Consider the following 22,260-nt stretch of genomic DNA (forward strand, 5'->3'; position numbering starts at 1 on the left):
ACAGAGTTCACAATTAGCATAATTTCTGTCAGGTTTCAAAGGGAGCCTTCAGAAGTTGTTGCTTCCAGACAGTAATACCAGCCTAAACACTCTTACGGCCAAATGGGCTTTAACTGAGTGAGCAGTAATTGATGCAGGCAGGAGATGTTAATATGTATACAACCTGTATCCTTTTGGTAGATTATACCAACACAACCTTTGGTTTCTTGTCGGTGGGTGATGGTAATATTACTAGCTGTTCTATTAAAATGTCATTTTTACTGTAGCGTAATTTCTTTTTCTAGCAAAACTCAGAAATGAAGCAGAGTAGTCGTATCTGACATTGTTGACTAAAAAATATTGTTGAATTTCAATAACCGAAAGACATTGTTGACATTTCTATCCACACTCAAACAAAACACATTACTGTGACATGACTTCAGACTGTCAAGGAAGAGAGACAGCTCTTTGTAAGCCATACCACCCTTGAAGGTGTTGGGTTGAAAATTGTCTCATTGTTGACCCGCATAGAAAAGAACAGAAAAAAGATGCAAAGCTGAATGTAAAAATTCAGTATATAGGCTTTTACCATTTGGTGAGCATTTGGTAACTTATGGTTATATATATATATATATATATATATATATATATATATATATATATATATATATATATGAATGCCATCAGGTCACTACTGACCTATCCAGAGTTAGTTATTTTAGAAACCTGATAAATCAGACATATTAGAAAGTAGAAGTTGCTACATTTTGAATGAAGTCTCATATAGTTTATCTACAGAAGCATTTGGGTGTAACGTTCTCCTATCCTAGATGGGTCACCACTTATCTGGTAGATTTTACGAGCTTAAGTGTTTTTCATAGTTATATTGTTTTGTTTGATCTTTCAAAACTCATGTGTATTTTTTTGGCTCATTCCTGGCTCAATCCATGTGCTTCAGGGGCTTTAATCTCAGTAGCATTTGGTCATCATGACACTGTGACCACAGAGCAGCTGGCAGCCACAGGCTGCTTTGTCAGTACCGTTCAGCTTACCATGCCACATCATATAAGAAACTTTTTTAGACACTCAGACACGATCTGCATTCATACACAGAAAAGCTTGTGCATCTACAGGAACAAAAATGAGAAGGTAACAGTGACTGTTGTTCTGGTGTCCAGGCTGAAGTTAGCTCATATGCAGAGCTATGCACGTAGGAGATCCAAGGTTTCACAGGAGGACATTCAGCAAACTGCATTACAAAGTGCTGTTTAGTGTGTCGGGATGCAGAAAATGAATTCACTTTCTAATGCACGCTATTCTTAAAACTCTCTGCTGAGCTACCTTCTCTACCTTCTCTCTCTCCTTCTCGCTGTGGCATGAATCTAGATTTTAGGGAGAATCCAAAGGCCTGCCCCGCGACCACAACCATACTTAACCTCTTCACTAAAAGGCTATAAATGTCAAACTATGGAAAATTCTTTATCCCCTTAATGAGTTTTTGGGGGATTGCATTCCTCTCATTTTTAGCCTAAGCCAATGACCTGCATTATTTAATAATCTGGTTCACTTTCAAGCTATATACAGCCTTTAAAATGTGTGGCGCACCTTGGGATGCAAGATTACAGAGCTTTGATTAAAATGAGCTAATGCTGATTTTTCTAATAAAATGTTCAGGGTTCACGCACACGTTTTCTGTGAAAATATCATTATGACTGTCAGAAATCTCATCGATTAAAAAAAAAAATTCACAGCTGCATGTTTTCCTTTTCTGAATTTAATTCATTGTAACTGCCACGTTCAATAACAGATTTGTGTATTGCAAATGACAGTATTCCTATGGCATGTAGGGCAATGTTCTGTTTTTCTGATGTACACCTGGTGTATTCAAGAACAGATAAAAGAAAGCAAAGGAATTTGACAGGTCTGTGTCCTAAACAAGGCTCTCAAATGTATCTCGATATCAAGCGTTAAACGTATCGCACTCTTACTCTCACTCCAAGAAAGGGAAACACAAAATCTCTGTCTCCAAATCCTTTCCGCCCTCTCTCTTTGTCTTTTTCACAAACTTGCTTTTCTCACCTTTGACAGATAAACTGTACAACAGGGAGTGTGAAACAGGAGACACCTGGAAAGTGATAGTCTTTTTATGCTATGAGAAAGCACTGTGAGCATTTGAGAGACAGAATGATTGCTCTAACATCACTCCTCCCTCTCTGTGTCTTGCAGTGCAGTTCAACTTGATTCCTGTGGGGCTCAGGATAGTGGCCATCCAGAGCACCAAGACAGGGCTCTACGTTGCCATGAACAGCGAGGGCTACCTCTACACTTCGGTATGGATAGCGAACACACTTTACGGTTATTTCATGTTTGTTTGCTCCGATAGAGCTAACGCTGATATATGCCCAAAGTTTACAGGCTTATCAAGGTCATCTGTAATTGCAATCGCTTTTCTTAAATTACTGAGTGACATGTGATAGCTTAGGCCTCAGTCACACAGGAGCACAGAGTGGTTGGAGACTACTTTAGGGAAAAGTCTCCATTACCAGTTTGCGAGTGGTTTCTGGCAGTCACCGGGTAAAATTGGTCTTCCAGCAACCACTTGCCAACTAGTTGGGGAATACATATTTTCTCTAGCATCTGCAGATTGCCAGATGTGAATGTGTTGACTACTCTTTAAGGCATAATTAACACAGTTCTGCTGATCTATGTGCCAGTTACCATTATAGTGGACTGATGGCAGTGTATTACTTCAGTGAAACATGAATCTCCCTCCATACACACAACTTTTCTAAATAACCAGCTTTGCTCACAGTCAGTGAGGCAGAGGTGGAGACGTCTGAATCTGTGCAGCGCTTGTAAAGATCTGTACATTAAACAGTTTCCTGCTCTCGGTCACAGCAGCACTTGTATGCCACCGTTTTTTGAAAAAGCACAAACGGCGCTCCCGCTGAGGTTTCGTATTGATGTGAAGATAGAAGCAGCAGAGGTGCAGATTTGAGCATGGAATAACAGGTGATCAGAGTGCACTCTATCAGGATGCAGAGAAAAGCTTTTCTTTTTTTTTCCAGCTGTTTTTTTCATCCTCTTGGCAAAATGGCAAAGTGTGTGAGATCTTGTTTGAAGTGCATCGGTGCGCTCACTTCAAAGTCCATCCAACGCTGCCTGCGCACATACTGCCAGAAATGAGTAGGGGAGGTAAAGGGTTTCTGTCAGGAGCAACAATGCAAAAACAAGCCTGGAAAGAGCGCACATACATAAATCATCCCCCTGTGCTGCCACACATACAGTATGTGAACAGCAGTTTGTCCTTAATTCTAGCAGCTTCTCACTTTGTCAACCACGAGCTGCACTGAGCATAAGACAGTTCTTACTTTACAGTCATCCTGGCCTAGAAATTACATAATATTAAGTAAAGTTAGTTAATAGGTTTGTTACCTCATGTTTGCATGTATAGAAAAGTTGAATGTAGCCTCATTGATACTATCTATTGATCGCTGGACTCATTTTGAAGCGTCAACATTAGCATGTTGTCTTGGTGTCAGGAGTGACAATATGTGGATGAGAACTTGTCCACAACCACAAGCAAACTTGGTAAGTGAGCCATGTCCACAGACAGTATGGGTGCAATGCACAGATGGATGCCTGCTAATTAGTAACAGACCAATAAATACTAGAAGAAAAAAAAAAAATTGGGCCACAAAATTATTGGATGAGCTGTAACATGCAGCAGGCGATATTCATTGCCAGATATCTCTTGTCAAACACCACAAGTATGGTGAAGAGGTCCAGTTCACTTACTTTAACTTAACAATAGTTTAGTTTAGGTTTAGCACTTTAATATAAAAAAAACAAACAACTACAAACATATTATATCTTTGGCTGAAACTGGACATTTTAATATGGAAATTGAACGCTTTGGAGACTACCTCAAGTGTCAGTTAGAGGAAATGGAGAGGAACTGGCACATTAGCATTTACTTAAAGCTAAACCAAGCTAGCTGTTTTGCTAGGTGACTTTGCAAGCTAATGCTACATTAATATCATTATTCATAACCAGACCAGCTGAAAAGATGCAATTATAAGTAACTGTAAGTTACTTATAATTATAAGTAACTGTAATAACATGTTGTTGTTGTTTACAGACTACTTATAATCGGGTGGTTTGATCACTTGTAGTCAGTTGTCAAACAGACTTTGGTTGCTAGCAGTGTGGGGGACACTTTAGGGGTTTGTCTAAATGAATCAGTTAATCTGATAATTGACTTCATTATTTCTTTATTAATTTAGTTTTATTATTATTTTTAGAATTTACCTGAATTAACCTGTTTGATAAACAATAACCAGCAAATGGAACAAAAAAAAATAAAAGACTGGATATCAGCAGGCTAACTGAAAAATATACCTGCAAAGGAATATACCTTCCCCCTTAATGAGACCCAGAAAATGGTCCTTGCATGACTTTTCCAGGGCTTGGAACCATTCCTCGATCATAAAAAACCTCGAATACACACACACACACACCTTCAAACACACAGATGCAGAGGTTATACTTACCCAAGCATTCTCCTGACAAAAAGAAAGGTGACCCATTTTCACTAAGGGAAATAACCACAGGGAAAGAGAGTGTTGAAAAAAATGTTCAAGAAAATCCCTCTGAGATGGGAACAGACGGAGGACAAAGGAGTGTTGGAGGATTTTTTATTTTTTTGCTCTCCCTCACCTTAACTAGCTGCTCTGCTATTGTTCTGCACAAGTGAGCCCCAAAGACAGAGATGGGGAAGAAGACCCAAGGCAGGTTTTGTGCTCACCGGCCTCAGGGTCTGGAGAGAGGGAGAGTGGAGTCTTGACATCCTGTTATGCAACCATTAGTGTTTTAGGAGCCTGCATAATTTCTTGAAAGATAGGGGAATTTTAGAAAGTGGTCTCAGAGAGACAGAGTTTAATATGAACATCTAGTGGAAACTGCTGTGCGACGTGGGAGAAGGAGAAATACTCAGTTGTTGTTTAATTTATCTGCATCCGTTAAAGTTTCATTATTTTTGGAGGTAATGCCTGTTGGTGGTTGGTTTGTTTTACATTTGCCTTGGAGCTGAAGTTGGAGTTATCTGATAACTGGGTATGAAACATTGGTGTCTCAGTTAAAAGACAATAAGTTCTATGAAAAACGAGCCAATGTTGTTTTAACTGCCTGTGTCTAATAGTTAATGAATAGTTAAGAAAAGGCAATATAGAAAACATAATGTAGTAAGTTGATAGTAAGTAGTATAGAAGCTCTGCTTAACATAAGGCAACTGACAGCCATACAGCAATTAGACAGTAACTCAAATCAGTTTGCAATCACATGCTATCAGTCAGTGATAAATGTGAGATCTGTTGCTATCAGCTGCAAGCGTTGACATCTACATACACAGAAATTCACGTTAACTACTTACATTTGGAGTCCAGCCAGATCAGATCCATACCATGTTTCTAATATGTGCATTTAACCCCAAACCACAATATGCACATGTGAACCTCAACAAAGCAGTTTCTGTGCCTAACCCAACCCACTTGCTTTGGTTCCTGTATCTTATCAAACACAGAGACACGGATTAAAAATGAATATAAACTGAAAGGAAAACCTACAAACTGAAAACTGTAACTAAAACACATTAACTTAATATAAAAACAAAAAAGTTCAGAAACGACTGAGTGAGAACACGGCTGCTACATCCATCTTGTATGTACAGTTTGTGGTTACAGCATCATCTGCTGTGAATTCTGCTTACACCAATTTGTATCGTCCAGAGTGAGTTTCTGGCTAAAAGCAAAAAGGATCAGGTGATGGAAGCACTACATTAATGTGAAGAATTAGTTGAAAAATAGCAACTGCACAACTAGGCAACCAAGAGGCTTTACAGAAGTGTATACAATATATTTATACTTTGGTTATATTAGTGTTGACTGAAGTATTCTCCAGCTGGATTGTAACCAAGGGGTGTAAAGTTGTTCCCGTCCTTCTCCCTTTTGTAAAAAATAAGAAAAGCTCACATACACGACATCACTGCAGTGGCTACTCAGCATTAATCTTTCATTGGCCTCTGTGGTAGATGTCATGTGCTCTGTAAATACTTCCAACAGTTGTTTGAAAGTCATGAAAATGAAGCATGTTCTGGGTATTTCAGAGAAATGAGAAAAGTAGTTTTCTGTTTTCTGCCTCGGTGTTCCCCCAGAACTGTAATTTATCTTTATTCATCAGTTGCATCCTTCCCATTTGTTGCTCCTTTGTTGTAATTTTCCTCAGTATTTTCCATCTGATCTGTTCTCATTTTTTAACTCAGCGCTCCTCTGCTGCCGCAGCTCATTTTCCCCACGAGGATCACCGGGATTTAATATAATCACCTAATCTAATTTAATGATGACACCATTTAAATACTTCAAATATTTGTGATGACCTCAGTTTATCTTGCAAGCTGTTTAAACAGCCTCAAACAAAGATTTTGTTTAAGTCAGTGTACTTAATCATATATTTTGCATTTAATTTGTTGTTTAATCTTGCACGCCAAAAGAGAAAGGAGCCAGTGACAGAAAGGAAGCAAGGAAACAAGTAGATACAAAACGACTTAAGCTAATTTTTCTCCTTTCCACAAACAGAAAGGTCAAAGCTTCAGAGCTCTCCTTCTCTGCTCTGTAACGCAACATGGCTTGGAACCAGGATCCAGTATTAGAACCACACTTTTTTTGAAGTAGAACAAGTTGCAGCAGTCGACCAAGTTTGTTGATTTCTGCGAATAACTCGTTAAGGAGCAGCATCATGAATGAACTAACCAATCAAGCGGACAGTAAATGAAAAGCTTGAAGGAGTGGTGTGTGCAAGTGGAGCGCATGGCTTTGCCTTCTTGCTGTCTGATGGCAAAGTGTTGAAAATGTTCTGACTCTAGCAGGCACTTAAACCAGTATTTCTCAGGTGGCTAAAATCTGTTTTGCTGCTGTTCATAGCAGCACATGGCTTCACTTTCTAAATCGCTCAATTTTCTGTCTGCTTGGGGGGAAGTTGCCTACAGACATCTATTACTGCTAACGCACTCACTGTGGAACAGACAGCACTTCAAAGAAAGCCAACTGAGTGAAGTATCCCAGCTGAGTGGACAGTTTATCCTGTGAAACGGGTATTATTTTAAAAATCAAAAAGAATTATGACTCATTTCATGGAAATCAGTCAGGGCCTCCCACCTGAGCCCCTCCAAATCTGCTTTGTTTTGTACAATAGCTGTAGAACATCTAATGAAGCCATGCAGAGTGCCAGATATCCCAGTTACAGGCCCTGAAAGTGCACAGGGGTGCACTGAAATGTGGCGCTTTTAAGTTACTTTCAGCCCTCATCACTTCCTAAGCACAGGAGCTAGCCAGCAATGACTCAAATACCAATATTTGCCATTAGAAAACAGTAAATGTCTATATACAGTACATGAGGTTGATTGCTTTAGATGGCACTGTGCTGTGACACACACACACTCACACACGCATCATGAATAATACATATTTTTCATTATACAATGAGCACCCAATTCCACAGCTTGTTTTGTTTAAACAGTACAGACATTCTCTGACAACCAGACACAGCATTAATGAAAGAACCTTCAAAGGAAAAATAAATAGAAATGATTGAAGAAGTATTTCTCTCTCTCGAGTGTTGACTTACCTGCCTCAGCAAGAATAGGCGGCCTTGAGAGATATTTAAAGATCGCCAAACAACTTTGCCTTGCTTCTTGTAGCAGTTAGCGAGGCAGAAAAGGCTGGGACGTGTGCACGTTGCTGCAAAGTAATCTGTTGTAAAGACAAATAACACGCTTGTAATACCTTAAAGCATAGGTCAGGAAGATGTTGTGCACGAGATAAACAAGGCAGTGTGGGAGCGACAGGCTAAATGATGGAGCGAATGTCCTTTTGTCCCTACATGAGCCTCTTGTTTCGGGAGGATAAAGTGAGATGATAATAGAGGTGAGAAGGAGAGAAGAGGAGTGAGTCACTGCAAAGTATTGGATTTTTTTTTGTGTGCATTTACATAAAAATATGCAGAAAGGAAATGGGCTTTTGTTTAAAAATGAGATCCTGACTTAGAAATAAGCTTAGAGATTGAATTGAAAGATGAATTAAAAGTTGATACAGGTATAACATTTTCAAGATTTTCTTCCATGCTAGGTGGTTTTCATGAAAATCAGTATTCGAGGCGAGGGCCCCTTAAACTCCTTGAGAATAGAGCGGCCGGTGGGGCAGTTTGATTGACTGGAATGGCTGAATCTTAGCACCAGTAATAACAAACTGGGCTGACTGTTGAAAGGAAGGAAGACGAAAAGATCGGAAGATGCTGGGAAGAGAGAAAGGGAGAAGGATGGCCTGACAGGCCCAGACTTGGACCGAACATAACGTCCCCTCTGGGAGCAACAACCACGGCCACGCTCATCTTTCTTCCCCCACCCTCCTCCTTCCTTAACCCCACCCCCCCATCTCACTTGTATAGCTTTTACTTGCCTGTCAGTCTGTCTTACTCTCCGTCTGAACATTTGTGTCTGTTGGCGTCTCTTGTGGTTTGTCCTTTTCCTGTTCCCTCCTTACTTTTTGTCACTAGCATGTCACTGTCTTGATGTGTCCCTTATCTGCAGTCCTTGCTGTGTCCTCTTTGTCCTCGTCTCTCCCTTTGTCCCATTCCACCTCATCCTGAAACCTTTCCTTTCTGCTGTCAACCCTCCCTTCTTATACTTTTATCCCCTCCAAAAAATGCTTTTTATGCTTTGCTGCAGACAAATGAGATGTATTTGTATTTATTCTAGCATACAAATGTTGATGTTGAAAATCACGCAAACATTAGATACCATCTACACACAAATGCAGCATCTTCACTCTCACAGTCACTATACTGATACTACTGTGTAGGTTTAATTGTTGATTCATTGAATGTGCCAGAACGCTGTTCCTGATAGTCCCTGCCCACTTTAACCCACGGCCCTATGAAACCTACGTTGATGCTTTATCTCAGTGATAGCTAAAGCTTGACTCCGTGATCATAACATGCGCAAACAGAAACTTCGTTCCTTGAAGAGACAGATAGTCCAGCTGTATGAGGAAAGATGCCAGATGGTCTGTGTGTATCCATCTGTCTTTACACATCCCCAGCAATACACAATTCCTCTTTATCATCCTCCTGTCGCCTTCACCTCTGCAGTACCTTTATTCATCTGGCCACCATACATCTTTATTTCCCCATCTAGCACTTCTCTTACAGTCTCGTCTGACTGCCTACAAATTTTAAATCATGCATACTGAGAAAGCACTTAAGAGCAAATGAGCATGTTGCAGTTATCTGCCCTTCATCCATTCTGATACCAAGTAGTTAGCAAAGAAACGTTTGTTTTAAGTTATTAATATTAATTCTGGGACAGAGAGCAGGCCTGTGCAGGTTTGTGGAGTTCTGTGCAGTGGCTGGGCACTGCTCTTGGAGAACTGGGGCATGTGGTTCAGCTCAGCAGAGGTTAATGGCGAGGGGAAACTCCTTGTCATGGTTCTATTGTCTGAGGCGGCTGGGACCCGCTTACCTGTGGGCACCTCCTGAAAATTGCTTTCTGATAAAAATAGTGCTCAGCCGTGGACCTGGCCCACTTTATTAGTCGTATGCTCTGGAAAAGCCTCCGGGGTAGAGAGATGGCAGCGGAGAGGGATGGAGGAGTGATGTGTGAAAGGGGTGCGGGTGGTGTTTTGAGATGCAGTCACACACACAAAGCAACAAAATGAACCTGTACACCACACACCCACACTCACATTCCCTTGTGCAATTTAGCCACCCTCCACATCCCCACAAACACACATGTGCAACCAGGTATAAACAATCTGACAGAGGCGGGCAGACATAATTGGGCCGAACTCCGATACCCGGGACCGGCTCTGGCCAAGCTTTCCGCAGTTAACAGGGGAAAGTTGGACAAAGTAAAACTTTGCTCGAATGACATTGCGAATATACACCCTGAGGATAAACGAGCAGAGCCCCACTTCTGTCTTCTTTCACATGCGAAACATATTGTACTATCTGAATAAGCTGTTATTGCAGGATCACGATTACACATAGTAAGTTAAAGGCATATTCCAGTTTCCCTTTTATCCTCTTTAGCGCACAACAACATTGAAAACACAGAGGCTTTAAATTTCACATTTCACAGCTTAAATTTAAGCTTTAATTACTGTAGAACAACTATATAAAAAACACTTGTAGTTAAGGTTTGGGCTAATATAATGACCTTCTAAAGTAAAAAGACTATATTGAGAACCTCTGCTAGCATAGTCTAGGTGATAAAGGATAATCGATGGAAGCAGCTGCATAGACCATAAAACAGTAGGTGTTTAGCTAAGCTGTGGATCCACACTGACCTTCTTCTTGCTCAGACCTTGTAAAAGCAACATCTCGGGATTTCCTTCTTTCCTCCCGCTAATTGTTACAAATGCTAAAGGACTTAATCACATGGTGTTAGGCTGAGGTTATTCTTGGTACCTTTAAAATAATACAAATACAGAAAACAAAGAATGCAGCATACTGTTTGTATGTTGTAAACTGTGTTTGTATGTAAAAGTTTGTGGATTGCTGGGAGAAAGGAGTCATAGCAGCGAAAATGTTTGTCCTCTTAGCAGTCAAGCTAAGCTAAGCTAACTGCCTGACATGCTGAAGATTTGCATTAGTTAGACTAGTTTACCAGCTAGCCTGCTAACTAGCCACTTCTACATATGTTTTTTACACTATGAGTTGACTGTCCCTAGCTTTTTAGTTGGCTGCACTGTTATTATCACCAATTATTTTTAAGAGTAGTTACAGAAATACAGTTTATTTCTCTCATGTTGTTGTTTCTTTGTTCATTCGTTTGTGTTCTCTGCACTGTTTGTGACCTCCTCTAAGCTCTCCACTGGGAACTTCTTTTGAGATGCATTGAGGTACAGGTCACTAAATTGCCTTTAGTCACAAGACCAACCCAGGAGAGGAGGTAACGAGACGTGAATTGGAAAAAGGAGAGAGGGGTGGTGAGGAATGCCTGCAGGTAGGCATGTGGAAGAAATGAGAAAGGGATGGCACAGGAAAACAGTAAAGGAAGATTTCATATCCGCTTTATAATGCTGCAGCTACAGCCAGAGCAGGCACAATGGCCTTGCTATGATTTGACAAGAGTTACGGCCGTCCCAGTGAGCTGAGAGGGTAAATCCAAGTTCTGCATTCTGATCAGTAGCAGCAACTAGTAAACACGCGCACACACAAAGGGGGTAACATGCACACAAGCAGACAGCTATATTTGTAGACACATTTTATACAGTAATTTATAGGATACCAAACATAATTTAGAAAAGGTTCAAGTAGCAAAGCCTTTTACTGTAAATTAATTCCTGTAAGAGGGCTTTCCTTTATAAATCTCATGCTGTGGCATTTTGCTGTCATGTCTCACAAAACCAGTTAATTGGGATGGATGGTCTTTGGTGATATAGAAAGTTACCACATCCATCATTGCACTGTGTTCTATAAGAGCAAGCAGCTCCTTTCCCTGTAGAGACTGGCTACTGGCTACGTTTGTGTGTGTGTGTGTGTGTGTGTGTGTGTGTGTGTTTTCCCCAAGATATTTAGTTCACTTTGTTTTCCTGCAGAGATGTTGTGAAGACTTCTGTGCGGGGATAACAACACCAATAACTTCTGTGTAGCTCATGAATGAAAATCACTTTGATTTTTTGAAGTGGAAAGATTAGGTTTAATTCATATTATCAATTTAGCAGTTAAATATTGTAGTTTCTATTTGTGACCCACATATTTATCCAGGAAACATCAATAAAATATTTTTGTTATTTTGTTTGTTTGTTCCACCACCTTTATAAAGTTACATTTGTATTCGTGTGAGTGTGAAATTCATTGTTGCTTTGCTCCTACCAATAGCTGTGGGAAATGTTTGGTTAACCAGCTGCTCTATACTCTGTTTATGAGCTCTGATACATTTGTCTGTATTGTATGAAATTAAAACAGTGAGCAGAAAGAGACTACTCATTCTGAACAGCATTTAGTGTATGCAAGTCAGACATCAGGTTAAAGTTAGGCAGCAAAAAACACCCAGGATCAGGCTAAGATACCTCCCCGCTTATTTCTGGCAACAGATTCGGCATCTTCTTGCTTGTGGCACTGTGTCCTGACAATTATAACTAAACATCTTCAATTTTTTTTTTCAAAAGAAAGATTTTTTTGTCATAGCAAAACTTCCATGTTATCATATGTTTATTTGACCTCTAACAAATACGCTGGCTTTTGTTCAGCTATTTTTCTTTATTTCCCTGCCCGTGTTGCACATTTTTAAACTTACAGAGCGTTATTGCCATTTTCATGAGTGTTGCAGGGCTTGAATGCATTAAAGACTTTCATTTCCAAACAGGACTTTTTATTGTATTAGTCATACACTGTTACATCAAAATATCATCAAGCCAGGAATGTTTGACTTGAATAGCTACAGTAGCTACAGTCTTTTATCCATCCATCCAGCCATCCTCTAGACACGGGGAGACTCCACATAAAAAGGACCCCATCAGGTGGGGTCAAACTCAGGATTTACCTTCAAACTGTAACGTGAAATTAGTGTGCAATGTTAAAGGTGCTATTGCACTTGTCGTGAGAATTACCTATTAAAGATTGAAAGCAAGTTACATCTCATTGTTTTTGAGATGTAGCTTAAACCTACACAGTAGTAAAAACTGAAAAAATTATAACAACCCACCACACACACACACACACACATACACACAGACACACACACACATAGACACACACACACACACACACGCACACACACACAAACCCACTACAGGCTGAGAGGACAGACAGTTAGCAATGACCTGTTAAATACCTTTGTATTTCTCCCAGGTTGCAGCAAAGAAACCCTACGTATCTCCAACAGCTGTTTAGCAATATACACCTGTCTCCAAGAAAACACCAAATGTCTGTGAAGGGAGGCTGGAGCTGATTCATGAATGAACACAGGACTTTCATATGAGTAATTTATGCCACAAAACTGCATAGTTAGACTGAGAAAGTATGACACTTTAGGCTAAACAAGATATTTCACAGAATTAGCCATGTTGTAGAAAATCATCTCAGAAAAGCTTTCTGTCAGTCTGTGCATCAGTGGAAACAGTGTCTCATATACCATGCTGTATACACCTGGTTCTAAATAGCTTCAAAGCTGCAGCTAGGGGAAAAATGTAAGCTAGCTGTCTTCAGATCTTGTTGGTAAAGTACTGCTAAACCTCATTAGGATGCCCAATATGTATGTAGCATGTAAAATCATCCTCAGCCCATACTAATACATGTCTGTGTGCCCTGTCACGCACAAACTCATGCTCCTGACAGGTGGCAAACTGGCAATTAGTCAGTTCTCTCAACAAAGTCTACTTAGAGTATGACCTGAAAGCTGCCTGCCCACACACACACAAACTCACATATACACACACACACATACACACACTCCCAGCTCCTGTCTTCTGACCTTCCTCACCCACCCATCGAATCAGAAAATGCTTATGTCTTTTTCTTTGAGTCAGCACTCTTTTTTCCTTTCCACCTTTCTCTCTCTCTTTCTCTCTTTCTTTCTCTCTTTTCCCTGGTCTTTTGCATTTTGACCCCCACCCCACAGCCCAAACTAAATCTCATCTGGCAGCTAAAATGTGCAGACACGTGACAAAGAAGGAATGGGGTGAAATGTGAAGCAAGGCAGGAATGATACTGAGATAAAGAGAGGATAACAGGGTGGTCGGGGGGTAGAAGCCTAATATAAAAGGGGAGATGAAAACGATATAAAAGGCAGTGTACAGGTAAAGACGGATTATCTTTGGTTGCCTTTGGAAAATCCCCAAATGCACAGCGAGGGTCTGGCACTCAAGGTGAGAAGCAGAGGACATCCCTCCCTCCATATCCCTCTGCTTCTTCCCCCTCCTACACCCGCCTGCACCCTCTCCAGCTGTTCTCATCACATTCGGCTTTTTTGTGTGTGCGGGGTTTTTTCTGCTTATTACGAGTCTGCTTTCTGCTTCATGTGCACTTGTTTATTCATCTTTTTGTGCAGACAAATATCATGAACATGTGTTTACAGACATTCATCTTGAATATATTTTGTTCCTGTATCTATGTGAGATACCACAAATGTCTGTCTGGATACCATGACCGTTCATGCCTGATCGAGCTCCTTATGCCGTCCCCCGTAAAAGCCAAAATATTATCGACAAAAAGACGTTGCCAAAAAAATGTTTCTACTCTCCGTAGGATGGCAACCCAGATGCTCGAGAGGGTTCAGCAAGAGGCCAAAAGGTGGAAAACAGAGAAAAGACAGAGGACAGACTTTTAGAAAAAGCAGCTGGGTTGTTATTATCCTGTCAGATAACGAAAAATTCGCTGTTCCTTAAAGAGAAATAAGCTCGTTGTATCTGAGAGCAATCTGGATCATGACTTGGATATCCAAATCTGTGGCAGCTGGTGTTCCCCGGTGTTATGTTATTTTATTTATGTCAGATCTCAGTACTTTCCCATGGTTGAGAAAAGTTAACTTTAAACTCAGTGAAGCAATAGACAAGTTTTCTTAAAAATAATCACTGTGGGCTGTGAAGGGAAATGATCCTTAGTGTACTGTGTGGTCAGAAGCCTGTCAGCATCCAGTTGCTGTATTAATGGCTTGGATAAACTTGTGGCTCAGGGGGAACAGCAGGGCATCTACTAACTGGAAGGTTTGTGGTTTGATTCTCCAGTCTGCATGACAATATATTCTGATTCCCAATACTTTTGTGTGAGTATGTAAATGTTAGGTAGGAAGAAGTGCTTGTGTGAATAATGTTGTATAAAGTCCTTTGAGTGTTCAAGTAGGGCAGAAAAGTGCTATATAAGAATCAGTCTATTTACAAAAACTACAGTTATTCATTTAGGAAATGGGGTGCCTGGGGTGGCTGTAGCTCAGGTGGCAGAGCAGGTCAGCCACTAATCAGAAGGTCGGTGGTTCGATCAAAGGCTGCCTCCTGGCTGCATGCCAAATATCCTTGGGCAAGATACTAACCCCATGTTTGCCTACTGGTGGTGGTCAGAGGGCCCGGTGGCACCAGTGTCCGGCAGCCTCGCCTCTGTCAGTGCGCCCCAGGGCAGCTGTGGCTACAATGTAGCTTGCCATTGCCAGTGTGTGAATGACTGAATGTAGTGTAAAGCGCTTTAGGGTCCTTAGGGACTGAGTAAAGCGCTATATAAATGCAGGCCATTTGCAGGCCAATGTCTCAATGGCAATTGATAATTATGAATAATTCTTTAAGTTGCTGCTTTTGTGCGGTTCAATTCAATTCAATGTAATTTATACAGCGCCAACTGACAACAACAGTCGCCTCAAGGTGCTTTATATTGTAAGGTAGACCCTATAATAATACACAGGGTCAGAAGAACCCAACATACAGAGAAAAAACCAACAATCTTATGACCCCTTATGAGCAATCAGTTTGGCGACAGTGGGACGGAAAAACTCCCTTTTAACAGCGAGAAACCTCCGGCAGAACCAGGCTCAGGGAGGGCTGGCTATCTGCCGTGACCATAACATACAACCATCTACAAAAGCATTGGACCACACTTCTTAATGTTTGCATTCACACGTCTTCAGTCTCATTGCAACAAGTCTATATAGTCAAGTATGCAGACTAGGGATGGGTATTGAAACCCGGTTCTTGTTGAGAACCAGTTCCCACTGTTTCAATTCCTTGGAATTGTTTGCCATTTTTGCAAACAATTCCCTTATCGATTCCAGTCGCCCCGAATGACGTCACCACGTCATGTACCTGGCAGAAAACATGGCGGCTCAAACGTTCAAAAGTTTGATTATACTTTACGAGAACGGAAGACAACAGGGCAACTTGCAATACTTGCAAAGTAGATATTTCATTTAAGGGAGGAAACACTACAAATATGCAAAAGCATTTGCTCACAAAACACGCGATGACCTTAAATGAATGTCGTGTTTTTAATTCCGCTCCGGACTCGTGAATCTCAACCCAGCAGCAGCGGTAACGTTTGCGCGTCCTCTCCCGTTAATGCGGCAGGTAAATAATCAACTAACAGTGCATATTATGTTAGCGCGATCTGTCTTATTACAAAACCTGCCATTACTGTGCGTTTAGGTGACCATGATGAGAGAGACAGACAGAGTCTGGCTCAGATGCTGGCAGTTCTCGCTGCAGTCTACCGGTAGCGTCTCCTTTCAGGCCAGGATAGACGAATGTCACCGAGCTGTGACTAAGTTTGTGGTCAAAGGCTTGCACCCATTTGCCACAGCAGATGCCCCGATTTTTGGTAAGTGAATGTGTTTAATTGTAGGCAGGGACATTACTGGATATTCTTGTGTAATTGCTACAGAATAATTTATGTTATACTTTGTTATTGCTACAGAAGAATATTTATTTTATTATTTTACATTTACAATTTTTTTTTCCTGGGGACCCTGTGACACCCCATTGAAGAGCCGTAGGCTGTGGATCTCTTAAGATCTCACTGCTGGGTTTGTAAGGCCATGTTACTCCTAAATTTCTATCTTGTTCAAAGAGAAGATAAAAAACAAAGTTCTAAGCTAATCGACCTTAGTGTTCTCCTTTTTTTTAAAAAAAAGAATCGATAAAGAATCGAATCGTTGAACACAATCGGAATCGTGAAAATCTTATCAATACCCATCCCTAATGCAGACTGCCTTTAAAAACATCTGTGAAAGAACAGCTCATTCCAGGACCATGATACTGTAATGGGATGCCACTGTTACAACAGGTTAGATCAGGAAACGTCTTCCCTCCTACATGAACTGTAAGTGGTTTTACTGCAGAGTGGAAGCGTTCAGGACCCACGGCAACTCAGCCACTTTAGGAGTTGTAAGTGAAAAGGCAGCTTGGATGGACAGTTATTGACCTAAAAATGCATAAATAAAATTAAAACCTGTCACTCTTTATTAATACTTTGAGTTCCCTCTGTCTGTCTTAATAATTAGAATAGATGCAGCCTCCTCAGCATCAGCGGACCAGCCTCCTCTGATCCAAATGCACCTGAGAATGTTACTGAGAGGCCGTTCAGAAGCAGCTTACACAGTCTTTTGTGAATCCTGTTATTTTTTGTAGCATACTGTCCTACAGCAATAGAGCATACTTACACAGCTACAGTGAGGATGACACATCCTTTTTTCAGAGTGAAGCATCTTTTTGCCTCTGAAAAAAAGGTCCTAACAGCCCCGCGTACAGTGGCAGTCCAAGTCAAGCAGAAAAATGCTGCTTTTAAAACTCAAGCAAACAGGCTCTTTTCTGGTACTACAGCAAGGTTTGACAAAATTGCTTTGAATGTCAGAGCTTGTTTTTCATTTAATGGCTGTGGATGTTGATGCTTTTTAGCACTCGAGCTGACTAGTTTATCCGCTAGAGAGTACAGCGCTTACTTGGAGATGGAAGTTTCCTTACCTAAAAGCTGAGCAGCTGCTTAAATGCACAGTTTGAAAGAATGGTGCTGATGATGATGCGAAAGAGCAAAGCAGCAGGGCTGTATGTTGTCCATGCATGAAATAATAAATTATAATTATGCCTATCTTTAGAGAATTGTTTCGCGAGCTCCTGTGATGCTTCCTCAGCTGTTTGTCCTCAATTAAAGTTGTTTTTCTACTCATTTGCTCAGTTAATAATCGGCTTTTCTCTAAACAAGCATTTGTGAGGCTAACCTTGCTCTGTGTGCAGATTGTTATCCTCCTGACAAGAGTTGCATCTGTAGGTAAATATTCAACATGCACTTTACAGAGACACAGTCATTGTTGTTTTATTCCTCTGTCACGTATGTCCTCTGCCAAAATGCTGCACTTCCATGGCTTTATTTTGTTAATAAATATTTGACATTTGAGGTTTTATTAACCAGTCATTTTTATTCATCTTCAGAATAACCACTAAAGAAGAAATATGCACAGAACCAAGAGCCTTTCAGGTGAAAGAAAACAATTCCTGTTCAATTCAGAATATTTTACAACCCAGCTATCTTTTTAAACTTTTGTGCCCTGCAGGATATTTTTATGACACTTCTTTTTTTTTTATTCGATTGTGAAGTGAAAAGACAAGATAGATGTGACAGAGAAACGAGGGCTGATAATTTCAGCTGACAGTCGTCTGATGGACTTAAAGTCGTGAAGCCAAATTTGGCCTGTAGACCTTTGTGATGACACGATGCACTCGTCTACATGAAACACAAAGGAGATTAAAATAACTCTGTGTCACTTTGACGCTGATGAAAATGTGCACTGTACAAAAGTTTTCACCAAATACGTTAATGTGCACTCATCTTATAGTAGTCACATCTACTAAATGTAATGTGAATGGAGACGAACCCACAAAGAATTATCAGCAGATTTCTGTAGAATAGCATCTGTTTACCAAACGCTTGCATGACTGTCCCGCCCTTTTAATGAAATGATTGTGTGAATGTTGTGTTTACAGTTTTTTTCTGCTTGCCCCAAGTGGCTACAGACATTGGTAATCCAATTTTTAATTAAGTTTTCTCTTGTGTGTGTTACGAATACGTGAATGTGATCAACTTAGCAACTGCGACTTCACACTTTAGTTTCTGGACTCTGGGTTTTGAAACCTCATGATTACCATTTTGGTCACCACCATGTTAGCTGCATAATTCCGGTCAATGCAATTCCGTTTATTTATGTTTTACATTGTAAAGTAAAGACTCTACAATGATATAGCGAAAACTCCAATAACCAAACGACCCCCTATGGGCAAGCACTTGGAGACACTGGGAAGGAAAAACTCCCTTTTAACAGGAAGAAACTTCCAGAACCTCATGGTGGGGCAGCCATCTGCTGCACATGGTTGGATGTGAGGGGAGGGACACAGGACAAACGACACTGTGGAATAGAGCCAGAGTGTAACTAAGGGTCACCTAATCCAGCCCCAACTATCCAGTCGTTAAGTCTGACGTCACTAGCCGTGTCTGGGCCTAAACTCCGCTGCAGGTCCATATATCAAACGATCACTGTGGCATTACTGAGAGTTGAAAAACTGTTTAAAGTCTTTCATCTTTAATAAAATGATCAGCGTTCTGCTCTACCAGGTGTAACAATTGAGTTTAACATCCAGGCATCCATGAAAATGGAATTTATGACATTTAACGGAGTTAGAAATTAGCAGGAAGTTAGCTCGCTAGCTTCTATCTAAATACAATATAGCATGTCCTGACTGCGGGGTTTTGGAAACAAATTAAAACGTACAGCTCTGCTATCACTTCCAACATAAATGAAGACAGAGAACTAAACAGCAGTGACGTTTGTAGGGTTACTGAAGTTTGGCTAGCTGGTATATAATGATGTGCTATGTGACCGCTAGCGACACAGCTATGTTAGCATAATATAAACACGCTAACTTTTTTTTCCACTCGATAAAAGTTAATGTGAGTGTTCTCGGTGGTCAGGAACAAATGTAACTGCATGGCAGGATGCTGTAAAAGGACCAAACTTCAGCCAGGAGAACAACTGAGATAATCCATCCACATAGGGTTGCCAACTCCCTGAGAAATAAATAAGGGACACCTCGTGGCCAGGGCCGGGCGACCCAGTTGTCTTCACCCTTCCCAGTGTGGTGAATTTTTTAGCTCTTTTTTTGTGTGTGAAATTATTTTTTTTAACCATTTGACTTGAATTTGATTTAAGTAGATGCGTATTCTTTGTGATATCAACACATGGGAAACAAAAATCATTTAGCCATTTATTTTTAGCTCAAAATGACAACATTAACACAATAAAACAGGTCTCTTTCTTAAACAGAAGCCTGTCATGCTTAACTTTTGATAATAAAAGTAAATCTTTCTTTAAAAGAACTCTGTCCTGCTTAACTTAAAATTATATAAATTAATAGAAAACAATAGAAAGAAAAATATTCTTGTAACAGTGCACATTTAGTGCATTTAGTGCAATTGGCTTCAGCAGAGGCATTATTTCAGCTTTTGCTCCCGTTTGTAAACCCACTTGTTCCCATGATTACGCGTCATAACTCATCATCATTATTCATCTATGTATTACTTTTATGTATTACTCATCTATTTGTTGTAATCATCTATCCTTGCAGTTGTTTATTACACAAAATAAATTATATTATCACACTTCTGGCCACATAGCGCTGATATTCACTGCACATGCCCATTTTAACCTTAACCAGAGGGTTTAAAAACAAACAAACCAGTGTTTACCATATCTGGTTCTGCCGTGGCCTGGTAGACAAAAATTGGTTAAGGGTTCCCCGAGCTTTCACGCCCCTCATGTTCTTCATGTGCCCACCATTAGAAGCACGCCTATGGAAAAAGTGCGCCGGCACACAGTGCAGTGCGCTTTATAGGTGTTATCGTGCACTTTTCCAGCCAGGTGTTTTTTCCTTTTCCCATTCTTCCCTGCACTTTTGCAGCCTTTTTTTCTTTCTCTGAGAGGAACAAACATTGCTGGTCTAATGCTGGGCTCACACTGTGCGATTTTTGGCCCATTTTGAGCCGATTTTTGAGTCGTGCGACCAATTTGGTGATCGGCCCGATTTTGGCCTTCATCGTGCATCGTGTAGTATACGTGGGGTAACGAGAAGCGATTAACACCTCATGACCAGCTCCCGATCATCAATCGCTCGTGAGGGTGTCACCGCAGCCGCTCACACTGCTCACGCGCAAACACGTAAACGTCGGTGAAAAAGACGGAGCAGCACGGCTGTGCAGCGTGTGATCTGGACTCAAGCGATGGAGGCACAACTTGTAGAACTTTGGAAAGCTCATCCGAGCCTTTTCGATGTGGCATCACCAAATTATCACGACCACAACAACCGTGAAAATAGTTGGATTTACATTGCTGCTCAATCACAGCTGCCTGATCATGTTTGTCATTAGTAATTTAGCAAAGTTGATGGTGGTGTGTGTCTGTGTGAGTGAAAGACAAAGAGGGAGAGCGAGCGACAGATTTTCTGTTATAACCTTCATTTTATGGAGGCACAGTGTGACTCAGGTCGCATCAGAGCATCGGGCGGTATAGTGTGAGACCTGCATCGTGACCTACGAACTTATAACCCATGCGAGCCAATCGTGCAGTTTGAAAATCGCAGTGTTTGCCCAGCTTCAGGTGTACTGTCGTCTGAGACTTGCACCGCAGTGTCGGCGTTTGTTTCCCTGTTGGCCATGCTTTTTGTTGTGGTCATCTGTTGTCTTCCGGTATTGTCTCCGCAAGCGACCTTTCCTCAACCAATGAGATGAGCGGTAATCTGAATTGTCATACTCGAATTGTCATAAGTGTGCTGTCAGCTCATTGGTCACAAAGCAGGGGCGGGGCTGGGAATTATGTTTTCAAACAAAGCGTTAATTACATTAAAACTTATAGACTACTTTTGATTCTCACTGTATTACGGGACAAAGTGCGTCCCTTATTAGCTCAATACGGGACGTGTACTTTTGTTTCTAAATACGGGACGATTCCGTTTTTTAAGGGACGGTTGGCAACCCTACATCCACAATACGAGGTTAGTCATTCATATACTGCTGCATGGGCTGGGCTGTAGTTACATCCTAAGGTTTTAAAAACTGAGCTTAAATAAATGATTAGCGGTAATAAAAGCCAAGGGAGGTCAACAGTGATCACTGACTGTTTTAGGAGCTTTTTGAGATTAAATAGAAGAAAATACAAAACATTAAACATGTTAACAACACAAAAGCCATATTAAACGCAGACAACTTTAGGCCCGGAAGTAGGATTCGTCACGTCATCACTTAACGACCGGATAAGATTGATGCTAGAAGTTATGCTAATGCTAATAAGCTTGGTTAGCAAGCTGCACTGTTAAGCTGTACAGCCTAAACTGTACATGCTAATTAGTGTAAAACCGAAGCACAAACTCCCCGGGAGACTGTAATACACATCAGACCATATTATTTATCAGATAATTAAATTCAAATGCTCCCAAAGGTGTCAACACCACAATCAAAGTTCAGTTCAGTGATTTGAATGACCAGAGATAAGGCATAGAGCAGGGGTCCCCAATCACAGCTGATTTAAATGGATAAATTACCTTCTCAACATGTCTTGAAGTTCTCCAGAGGCCTAGTAATGAACTAATCATGTGATTCAGGTGTGTTGACCCAGGGTGAGATCTAAAACCTGCAGGGACACCGGCCCTCGTGGACTGGGATTGGGGACCCCTGGTATAGAGTCAAACCTTTTTACATTTTTAGGAA

The 22,260-nt window shown here is 40.8% G+C and overlaps 1 protein-coding gene across 1 annotated transcript in view; it reads left to right on the forward strand.

Moving 5' to 3' along the window:
- fgf11a (fibroblast growth factor 11a) overlaps nucleotides 1–22,260 on the forward strand; it is a 101,535-nt gene that overhangs the window by 66,260 nt on the left and 13,015 nt on the right. The window contains exon 3 of the mRNA XM_085140536.1: nucleotides 2,206–2,309. Within this exon, the coding sequence (XP_084996662.1) occupies nucleotides 2,206–2,309 (104 nt within the window). The remainder of the gene's footprint in view (nucleotides 1–2,205; nucleotides 2,310–22,260) is intronic.

This window comes from Neolamprologus multifasciatus, chromosome 3, assembly GCF_963576455.1.
Source record: "Neolamprologus multifasciatus chromosome 3, fNeoMul1.2, whole genome shotgun sequence".
Lineage (NCBI taxonomy): Eukaryota > Metazoa > Chordata > Actinopteri > Cichliformes > Cichlidae > Neolamprologus > Neolamprologus multifasciatus.